The following is an 11,112-nucleotide window of genomic DNA, read 5'->3' on the forward strand; positions in this document are numbered from 1 at the left end:
ACAACTACAATACTAATGAGGATGATAAGAATAATGAACAGGCCCTTCTCTCCAGATACTGAAAGTGGAGCTTAAAAATGCAAGACTTTTTTAAAATTCATAAGATGAAGCTAAATATATGCACTTTGTTTTTATAAAAATTGAGATTTATTGGAGAAAATTGTGATGCCATGGTACAAAAGGAGTCACAAGTCTGAGTTAAGTATCTCTTTTAAAAATGCTGAGAGCTGCTTAAAATTTTGAAGCAGGGTTGAGTCTCCTGTGACAGTCCAGGGAATATATGAGAAGCAAGGGTTTGTTTGTTTGGGGGGGTTGGATAATGTCTTTTATGGGACTAGCTCTATAGTTGGGAGAGATGTTAGATGAGGTTTTGACCACAGACCGTCTCAAAACTCTGAAATTCAAGGAAGCCGGAGTTAAAAAGGGATTTAAATAGGTTTACAAAACCCATGAGACTATGAAGAATCACATAGCTAGGTAAAAAGGTCAGAGACTGACTTCAAACAGCAACTTTGGGTTCAAAACCCAGAGGTTGATTTTAAAATACAGAGACTGATTTAATCATGATGTCACCATTTTTAAATTCATTAGTTTTTTTCTTTAATTACAGGATTTTTCTGCTATTCTGGGCACCTGAAATACTTTTTTTTTAATGAAATGAGATTATTTTGTAAAGCTGAAGCCTCCAGGAGCTGGTGGTTTTCAAAAGAGCAGCTAAAATAACAAGAATTGTGATAAAGTGCCTGGAGTGGAAAAAGCCACAGGTGCATGTCCCTGGGGGAAGCTGGGTACAGCCTAACAGGGAAGTAAGTGCCTCGTACAGCCAAACAGTCAGCAGTGGAGGCAGAAGATGTAGGGGAAAGGAGCACTAAGGTCTGAGATCAGCTACTACCTATTTAGTGTCCCAGCAGGAGGATTTGGACTGTGTGAGGACTCTGTTCCACAGTGGAAGCACTGGTCTGAAGAATCCCTGCACAAACATGTGCACATTTACATACACGCCCACCCCCAAGCACATAAACACAATTTCATACATGCACATACAGTTACACACAAATAAACATGGGTCTGCCCAAGTGCAAAAATGCCACTTTATGCGCACATACTCACTACTGTGTAAGAACACTCACTGTTGCACACACAAGCACATGATCTGTCTCCTGTACACAAAGATGCACATCTGCTGCCACAAATGCATATGTGCCTCCACGAACCATTGTGCATAGGGAAACAAGACATCAATGTGTGCACAAGCACTGCTGTCTGCCACCCATATGCACACATAGGCACTCACAGACATACACACAGACACATAACATGCACAGGTATACACAAACACACAACACACAGAGCTTCCCATCCCATTACACTTGCGCAGAACCCATCAATCACCCACACCTACACCCACGGCCCACTGATGTCTGCCTTCTTGCAGTGGCTCCAAGGAGGGCAGGGTTCCCCACTAGAGGGCATCGGCAGTCCATGGTTTTCAGGGATCTCCCTGTCCCATGCAGCTCCAGCCCAGACAGTGGCTGACGCAACCGGGCTGTGCTTGGCTGTGAAGGTCACTTTGAGGGGGATGATGCTGAGATGGTGATGCCGAAGTGTGGGAACTACCTACCTGGGCATGGGGCATGTCCCTTCCAGGGGGTGCTGGCCCCAGGGCAGGAGCACTAACTGGTACAGAGGGTGGGTGGGCATGGGGCAGAGCCTTTCCCCTCTGTGACATACCAGCTCTGATCTAGCCGCAGACCAGGGGCCTTTCCCCAAAGACAGGGTCACTTGATGTCCCACTGCCCCCACCCCATCATAACACAGGCAGACAGACAAACAGGGGCGGGTGTGAATGGACAGATGAACCAGGCCCAGGCCCCCTGTCCATCTGGCAGGGCAGGGCAGGACAGCAGGCAGCGGCCCTGCTGTGCCCTTGAGCTACCCACGTTCCTCTGCCTCTTGCACTCCCCCTCCCCCTGCCCTCCCCAGCCTCTGGCAGCACCTCCAGGACTTGGCAAAAGCCTCATTAATTCAGCAAAATGGAAATGAGCTGCCGCTCCTGGGCCCAAGACATGGTTTAAAGGGGACACGGCTGGGAAGGGCACTAGGCACTGGGGCTGGCACCAACACGAGCATGGCCAAGGGCAACCCCGCTGGCACTGTGAGTGTGTGTGTGTGTACATGCATGTGCATGTACACAGAGCAGGGTGTGTAGGGGTGTGGTGCATGGTGGATGTGCAGACTTGTGCAAGGTGGGGGTGTCTGTGTTTGTGTAGCATAACTTTGTGTGTGCAACTGTGTGTATGTGTGAGGAATACATAGGCTTGTGTGAGTGTTTGTGTTAACCTCTGTGTGTATGTGTATGGACTTGTATGCATCTGTCTGCATAATGCTTTGTGCAGATCTGTGTGTATGTGTGTGCACGTGCATGCATGGGGGTGTGTGGGTGTGTGTAGCTATTTAGATGTGTGTGTGTGTGCGTGTGTGTGTGTGTGTGCACATGCACCCACGCAGTGACGTCAGCTTCCGCAGACCCAGCTACTTTTCATTCCAGTCAGCGTCTCCGCTCTGCAGAGCCCAGCTGGGGCCGCGGTGCACAATGGCCCAGACTCCCCTCCCCCAGCCTGAGCGGGGCACAGAGCCCTGCCAGACCCAGGAGGGAACCCAGGCATCCTGTCTCCCAGCACTTTCCCCCTCACCCTTGCACTAGCTCATCATACCCCCAACTTCCCTCTCAGAAATAGGAGAAAACCCAGGTGTCTGGGCTCCCAGCCCCCCTGCACTTCCAGACCAGACCCAATGTCCCCTCCCAGAGCTGAGACAGAACCCAAGCATCCGGGCTAACAGCCCCCCCGCACTAACTCACTGTTCCCCCATTTGTCTTCCTGCTCATATTGTGCAATCTGCTTCCCTCCATGCACACACCCCAGCTGCAAATCACAGGAGCCCCATGCAGAGTAGCGAGGGTAGGGGAGCGGGGTCTGGTTGGTCAGAGCAGGGGGTGCTGACAGCCAGGATGCCAGATCTGGGAGGGGGCAGGGGTGGCAGCCCCCTCCTCCTCTGGAGCTCTGGTATAGGAAAGAACCTGGGTCAGGACTTGAGAGCTGTTTACACCACATGCTGTAACTGGAGAGCCCAGAGCTGGCCCAGAATAGCTGGGGCCTGGCTGAGCTGGGGCCTGCTGTGTGCCCCCGGCTGGCCTGTAGGGCACACACTGTTCTGCAGGAGATGTGGCTCCTTCTCACATTCTCCATGCCTCCAGCCCTCCAAGCTCCCAGCCACCCCAGACCTCTATAGACCTCCCTCCATTCATCTCTGCTTCAGCTGCAGGCAGAACCCTGCCCTCACTCCCCAAATCCTATAAGCCCTCCCCATCAAGCCTGCCAGTGTCCCCTGGCACGGGGCCAACTCAGAGCCAGTACCCCTGGAGGGGAAAGACCCCTGTCCCATTCCCTACTCAAGAAGCCAGCCAGTGCCCCCTGCCCCAGGGCCTGATCAGGGCCAGTGCCCCCTAAAAGTAGTGGCAGGAGCTGCCAACTCCCTCCCACCCCCAACAAAATCCATGGTGCATGGTGTCCAGGGCTCGCTGGTTTTCCACTTCCCAGTTTCCACGTCCTCTCATGGCCTCCGGCCACCAGCGCAAATCCAATACCACAGCAGCAAGTCTGCTGGCTCCATAGTTAGGCATGTCTCTGACCTCCCTGGGGTGGAGGAGCTGTGGGCAGGGAAATGCCAGTGTGACCAGAGAGTGGGGGGTGTTGAAAGCTGGGTGTAGCACCACCATCCCCACAGTGACTGTCTCAGGCACCACAGCTGCCCAAATAGTCTCGGCCTGTGGTACTGAAGCTGGACAATGAGCTAGAAGCAGGGGAGCTTTGGGCTTGGAGGTGCTGGGCACCTGCTAAGGGGCAGCTGGGGAGAGACTAAGTTAAGAAATGTGTGTGAGAGAGAGAGAGTGAGAGAGAGAGACAAAGTGTAAGTTAAGGTAGGTATCTGGTGGGGGGGGTGCATGTCTGTGTGAGAGTATGAGTTAAGTTGGGGGGGATGCCGCGTGTGTGTGTGGCAATGAGTTAAGGTGTGGTGTGTGCTTGTGTGTGGGATAGAGTGTGTTAGTCCCTGCTGTCCCCTGCTGGAAGGAATGAGTCCTGCTGTGTGCATGTGTGTAGGAAAGTATGTGCACACACCGCAGGAGCATACTCTCCAGAGTGAGAGTATGTAAAGAGTGTGTGTGTATGTGTGGGGGTGGTTAGCTACCCCCCACTGGAGGGATGAACTGTGATATGTGTGTGTGTGAGACCTGTTTGGCAGCCCGCCCTCCCAGTGAGTGCAGCTAGCATCTTGGCCCATCTGGCTTCAACAATGCTGGAGGCTCCTGCAGCCCTTGGGCTGTTACATATCCCTTGCCGCTCCACATCAATGCCTTGGTTCTTGCTCCAAACCCGCTCGCTCCATTGGGCTGCTCCACTGGGTCTGCACTGCTGGGCAAGGAGCCAGGTGCCCCATGGGGTGCAGTGTGGGGGGCAGTCCCCTGTCACAGGGCATGTTGTGTCCTCTGCTGGGTCCCCACAAGGCGGCAGGCAGATCTCAGGCAAGCTTCACCTGTCTCAGGCACCAGAAGCGGGAATCCCCCTCTGCCTTCATAGCCCTGCAGCAGGCTCTGTATCCACTCCGTATCCAGAGTGACTCTGGATTAGCCCCAAGGGAGATGAGTTCAAGGTGCGGCCTTGCAATCAGGAGTGACTCTGCATTGGCCAGCAGGGTGACTGGGCAGAGCCGGGTGGGTGAGGTGGGGGAGCTGAGAGGAGAAACACACCCCCTGAGGCTAAAAAATAGCTGTTTATAAAAACCAAGGTTTGGTACAGACCCGCTGAGGTTATGAACAATCCCGCCCACTCCAACCCCCCGCCCTGCCCCATGAGCCCACTTGTCCCTCCTTAGCGTAGCTGCCCCTCTCCTTAGCATCTCTGCCCCCTTCCCCTGAAGGGCATGAACCCTGGGGGTCATATTGGGAGGAGGCAGGGCTCCTCCTCCTGGGTGGGGGTGGGGAGGGGGCCCGTGGAACCCTCCCCAATCCCTCCCTCCTGGCTCCACTGTTCCCCATGTCCCGGGGCCACGTCTGTTAAGAGCTGCTACCCGGCCCCTTGAGGCAGAGCTCCCAGGGCTTTTTGGGCAAGGCCGGCAGGGACAGGAAGATGAAGCAGCCACCGCCAAAGATGAGGATGGGGCCAGCAGCCACAGCACAAGCCACGGACCATGAGTACTCATACTCCAGCGGGACGCTGCTATTACTGCTGACCAGCCACCGCACCGAGTGGCGGAAAACCTCCACGCTCACCAGCACCATCAGTCCTGCAGAGACAAGAGACTGGGATAGGCAGGGAGTGCTGCACTGGGAGGAATGAGGGGATGGCAGAGGTTGGGAGGGAGGGAGTGGACTCGGGAAGGGGTGCCACGAAGTAGGGAGTGGAGCAGAAGCACTAAGCAAAATCTGGCCCATGAGCCAGATCCGGCTCATGGGGGTATTTTCCCCACCCCACGACAAGGCCCATTCCCCGGCATCCCTGGAAGCTCCTTTGGCTGCCATTGCCAGACCCAGCCCTGCTGCCCAGCCCTCCACACCCATCTGCCCCATACTCAGCACAAGGTGCAGGACCCACACAGGCAGGATGCATGGCCAGGTACCTGGGATGGGGCCATGGGCTGGCAGGGAGTGGTGTCCAGGAGCGAGATGGGCAGATGGGGCCAGGGAGACCACAGGATCTTGGAGTGGTGACAGAGCAGGGCTGGGGCCCAAGGCACTGCACACCCCTGTGATGAGTCCAGTTCCACAGGCAGGAGCATGCAGGGAACAGATCACGGCTCTGCCCCTGCCCTGGGCCCACACTGTCACCACCCCCAGATCCTGGCCCTGGCCCTGGACACAGCTTCCTGCCTGCCCACAAGCCCTGCCCATGCAGCTAGCACCTAGCTGGTCTTCATGGAGACCCCAGGATCCCAGGGCCATGACAGCATGGGTCCGGGGCCAGGGCCAAGGCTGGGGCAGAGCCCTGGCCCCAGCCCTGCACTGTCACTGCCCCAAGATGCTGGGGTCTCCCTACTCCCACCCACCCATCTTGCTCCCAGCTGCCACTCCCCGCCAGCCCGCAGCCCCATCCCAGCCACCCAACTGTGGGGCCTGCCCATGTGAGTCCTGCCCCCCTCAGTGGGTGCAGGACACAGGCCAGAGTGCCCAAAAGCAGCACCAGAAGGAGCTACCACTGTTGGGGCTGCCAGAAAATGGAGTCCAGCACCCCACTGCAGGCTGGACAAAATTCCTCCGTGGGCCGGATTCAGCCCACAAGCTGGATATTGTCCACCCCTGAACTAGGGGGCATTGTGCTACACAGAACAGGGGTTCAGTGGCTGTAGCGGGGCAGGTGGCCATAGGAGAGAGCCATGCTGGGCCAGTGGGGCAGGTGGCACTAAGGTGCCATGAGCAGGGGAGCAGGGAGGGAACTAGACAAGGGGGAGCAGAGCAGGGGCTCGGCAGGGCATTGTGCTGGGGGGAGCAGGGCAGAGGCTCAGGAGGGCACCATGCTGGGGGGAGCAGAACAGGGGCTGGGCAGGGTGGAACAGGATGGAGATCTTACCTGAGATGATGAAGAAGAAGGAGGCGGGTTTGAGCAGAAACGCCACGCCCTTGCTGAGGGCCATGGTGATACACAGGGAGCCCATGGCCATCAGCGTGATGCTGAGCAGGGAGACCACGGCTGCCGTGATGTTCAGCTCTGCAGGGGGGAGGCAGGAGCTGATTGGATCTATAGGAGGGAAACTCACCCCTCCCCAGAGATTGTGGCTAGATGAGCCCATGGGGCTGCTCCAGGGAGCAGAGAGAGGACAATGTATCCGGGTAGAGGGGGAGGAATGTGGGGCAGGGAGGGAGTGAGATACTGGGGCAGATGGGCCCGTGGGGCTGGTCAGGGGCAGGAAAGGGGGTACTGGGGTTGATGGGTCTGGGGGGCTACTCCTGACCTTTCTTCGTCGTCCTCTGGAAAATGTGGGCGTTCTCCCCTGTGGTGAAGAATTTGAAGTAGGAGCAGTTGGCTTCTGAGGAAGAAGAAATGAGCAAAGTGTGAGGCAGAAGGAAGAGACAAGGGAACAAAACGTATGGATGGGAGGGAATGGGGAATGAGGTCCTCTGATCGCAAGGCCAATGCATGACTGTGGGGAGAGGCATTAGAGGGGCAAGTGCCCTCACTCCTGACCCACACGCCCCCACCTCCCAGCCCAGGGCTCCCTGGAGAGGAGCAGGGGCAGCCAAGTTTGCTGAGCCAAGGCTGGATCCAGCACAGCCCTGGTGACCTGGGCAGGCTGGGAGTGGGGAGCTGGCTGCATGGTGCTAGAGCGGGGGGTGGCATGTGTCCAAGGCATGTCAGAGCGGCTGTAGCCAGGAACAGCTCAGACACCCACCCTCTGCCCGAGGCTGGGTCAGCTGGAGAACTGTGCGGAGCAAGGACACAGTGTGGGGCTGAGAGCACAGCCAGGTGTGTGCACAGTGACTGTGTGTATGTGTGCATGTGCAGAGGTAACGTGTTCACATGCATGTATCTGTGTGCAAGAGGCAGCTTGTAGATGGAAATAGGTGCAAAAGTGTATGCTGTATGTGTGTGTATGTATGTGTACATGTGGGCAGGTTCTGTGTGTGTGTTTGTCTACAGAGGCAACATGTGTTCACATGCACGTGTGTACAAGAGGTGGCGTGTGTGTGGAGATAGATGCAAAAATGTATGCAGTAGCCTTGTGTGTGTACACATATGTGCAGGGGCTCTGTGTGTGTGTTCACATGTGTGTGTCTGTGCAAGAGGCAGCATGTGGGTAGATAGCTGCAAGTGTGTATGCAGGGGTGTGTGAGCACATGGGTGTGTACACATGTGCAGGGGAGTGTTCACAGGCATTCACACACATGCCCTATCCTGTCCAGTCCCTTGCAGCTGCTGGGTTTCCCTGGGCATCCAGCCAAATTGGGGTGCTGTACTCTGGGTTTCTTTGAAAAGACAGGAGGGCTCCCTGGGTCCCACTTTACACAGGGAATGGCTGTGGGATTTCCAGAGCCCCCATCCCCAAAGCCAGCCTGCTGCCCAAAGCTGTGCAGCAGTGTGTGAGCTGTGTGCTGGAGGTGCCCTGGGGTGCACATGTGGACCCCCTAAACTTTTTCCCAAGACATCACCCAGAAAGCAGAACCTGAGATAGCAGAGCAGCCCCAGCCCCAGGCAGAACCTTGCGCCTCAAACCCCAGCTGTACTCACACCCCTAGTCCCAAAACCTGACCAGCCTCAGAGCATCCTGAGGGCAAAATGGACTGCCCAGGCTCCCCCTACTTTCACAGTCATCCCAACCCCTAACATCCATCCACCCTCAAGCCAAAGCCCCCTCCAGAACCAGACCTGCCAGGAAGCTAAGCAGGCCAGTCTAGATCTCCCACAAGGCAAGGACGGACAGACAGATGGGACAGAGGGGAAGAATGGGCACAGAGAGCTCTGCACAATGATGGATGGGTGGATGGACAGATAGAGACCATGTATGAGGATGGACAGAGGGGTGGGCAGGACAGACAGAAGGATACTGGCTCTAGGGATGGATGGAGGGGTGGGTGGATGGATGGATGAGTAGGTGGGTGGGTGGGAATGTGGGGCTGTGGGTGGCTTGGGGAGGGCTGAGGGGACAGGGTGGGGAGATGAGGACACTTCAGCCAGACTCCACATAGTGCAAACCGGAACCTGGTTCCTTCACAGCCCATGGGCCAGACCATGATGGGTGTGACCCAGGCATGGGGTGTGGCTGTCCATGGGCCAGCTGGCACGGGACCTGCACCACCATGGGCTGCATGCGAGTGCCATGCCGACTCAGCACTATGGCAGCTCGGGTTACCCCAGCCCACGCCAGGAGCCTCAGCAGCTGGAGGCTGTGGTAACCAAACCCCGGTCCCTTTCCGGACTCACATCCCTCTCTGACAGGGACTCAAGGGCTGCAGCATCAGGAAGACAGAGCCCCAAAGCGCCTGCAGCTCCCCCCAGTAGGTGCCCATTCCAGAGCCAGACGTGGAACCCAGGAATCCAGACTACTATTGACCCCCCACCCAATCTAGCCACAAGACCCCACAGTGGGGACAGAACGCAGGTGTCTTGCTCTAGCCCACCAGACCTCACCCCCCTCACAGACCTCTGAAGCTCTTCTGCAAGGAAGATGAAGCCTGGATAGGGTAGAACCCAGGCATCCTGGTTCCAGCCCCCTCCCCTCCTACTGCTCTGGCCCACCAGCCCCTGTTCCTCTCCCAGCACTACAAACAGATCCCAGGGGCCCTGGTCTCCCCCCTGGGCTCCCTGCGTAGCCCCTGCTGGGAGCAGGCCCCCAGCTGGCAGCGCGCCAGTGACGTCACTGGGCTATTTATGACCCTCCAGCATTGGAGTCTGGGGGGCGGGGGAGGGACGGGGAAGGGGAATGTAAACAGCAGGGGGGTGCGTGGACACAGACAGACAAATAGACAGACAGACAGAGGGGGAATGGATGGATGGATAGCAGGAGTGTATGAGGATGGATGGATTAGTAGAAGAGGGGCAAGGGGTGGACAGACAGACAGAACATGGGGGTGGATACAGAGATGTGTGTAAGGGAACCGACAGCTGGACAGACCAACAGACAAAGCAATAGGTACAGGGAGGGTGTGCAGATAGAGAGACAGGGAGGACACAGATGGAAAGACAAACAGGCAGGAAAAGGTGCAGATCCCAGGGAGGGGCTGGGCAGCTGAGAGGGGGAGCTGGCAGCTTTTGGGGGGCCAGACAGGCTGGGGGCTCCTAGGGCTGGCCAAGAGGGGAGCAGGGCTATCAGAGGAGTCAAGGCAGGCTGGGGGCTCCTGGAGTTGGCTAAGAGGGGAGCTGGGCTATTCGAGGCGACAAGGCAGGGTAGGGGGGTCCTGTGCTGGCTAGTACAGGGGGCAGATCAGTAGTACCTCACACAGGTCCCAACAGGCTGGTTGGGGAGACAGGCTGGGGACTTCCTGGGGGATCCTGGACAGGTAGCGGGGCAGGTGCTAGCAGGTGGAGGGGTGGGGTGGCGTGGAGTGGGGTGGGGTGAGGCAGACTGGCCTGGCCAGGGCTCCTGGCGAGAGGGATGGGAGAGGGAGGGCAGGGGCCACAGTGCCAGCCACACTCACCGCCAGGCAGCTCAGCGGGGCCGCAGGTCTTCCGTTCCTCCTCGATGTCCTCCACCCAGAGGCGCTTGTAGCAGAACTTCCAGAGCCCGTAGTGGGCCGCCTCACATATGGTGCTATGGTTCTGCTTGTAGGTGTTTAGCTCCACCCAGAACTCAGTGCCCACGGCCAGCACGGTCAGCGTGACGCCCACAATGGCCACAAAGAAGGCCAGCTTGATCTTGCCTTCCTGGGCATCCGTCAGGGGCTTGCGCCGCTTGCCACCTGCCCGCCCCCGCAAGCCGGCCACCCGCTGCTCTTCCTCCTGGAGGAAGAAGTTGGGCCACATCATTTGGACCCCCACCGGCCCCTCGACCTGGCCCAGCTGAGCCCCGCACCTCCCTTCCCTGCTGCCTCTCCTGGCCGCTCTGTGCCTCCCTGCCAGGCTATTTAGGTCAGGCGCTTGGGTGCCAAGCTCCTCTGCACCCCAGCAGGGCTGGCAGCGCACTCACACCCGCGCACGCGCGCACACACACACACACACACACACACAGGCGCATGCACCCCCCTTCCCACCACAGCCAATGTGCTGTGCACCTGTTAGCAGGCATCACCCTGCACTGTGGCCAGTGGGTTATTTTAAGGTGTTGGGCGGGGGGGAATGTGTGTGATGGTTTTAAAGTGGTACAGGCCAGCGGGGGGAGCCCACAACACTCTCAGACACCAGGCAGGGGTGTCCTGCCCCATGCACCGCCCCCCCCACCAGCCACAGTACCATCTGCTGGGGCTGGGGCTCTGCTGGGGCTGGAGAAGCTGGGAGTTCCCCCACAGCCAGCTCCAGGCCCACAGCACCCCCTGCTAGAGCTGCAGCTGCCCCCAGAGCCAGCCCGGGCTTCCAAGTGTCTCCCAGTGGGGCTGGGAGGTCCCACCCCACAGGCAGCATTCCTTCC

At 57.7% G+C, this 11,112-nt stretch overlaps 1 protein-coding gene across 1 annotated transcript; it reads right to left on the minus strand.

The window, feature by feature from the left end:
• Window positions 1–5,006: 5,006 nt before the first annotated feature.
• CACNG6 (calcium voltage-gated channel auxiliary subunit gamma 6) lies at window positions 5,007–10,601 on the minus strand. The gene is made up of 4 exons (XM_006014962.2): window positions 10,187–10,601; window positions 7,006–7,080; window positions 6,624–6,761; window positions 5,007–5,343 (listed from the first exon to the last, which is right to left on the minus strand). Exons 1-4 carry the CDS (start codon window positions 10,512–10,514, stop codon window positions 5,114–5,116), a joined length of 771 nt encoding a protein of 256 aa, XP_006015024.1. The 5' UTR covers window positions 10,515–10,601; the 3' UTR covers window positions 5,007–5,113.
• Window positions 10,602–11,112: the final 511 nt, after the last annotated feature.

This window comes from Alligator sinensis, unplaced genomic scaffold, assembly GCF_000455745.1.
Source record: "Alligator sinensis unplaced genomic scaffold, ASM45574v1 scaffold647_2, whole genome shotgun sequence".
In the NCBI taxonomy this organism is placed as follows: Eukaryota; Metazoa; Chordata; order Crocodylia; family Alligatoridae; genus Alligator; species Alligator sinensis.

Coding starts and splice junctions, on each gene's coding strand:
- CACNG6 (XM_006014962.2), bottom strand. CDS start 10,514: ATGATGTGGCCCAACTTCTTCCTCCAGGAGGAAGAGCAGCGGGTGGCC. Junction 7,081..10,186: donor CCCCGCTGAGCTGCCTGGCG/GTGAGTGTGGCT, acceptor CTTCTTCCTCAG/AAGCCAACTGCTCCTACTTC. Junction 6,762..7,005: donor CCAGAGGACGACGAAGAAAG/GTCAGGAGTAGC, acceptor TCCCCCCTGCAG/AGCTGAACATCACGGCAGCC.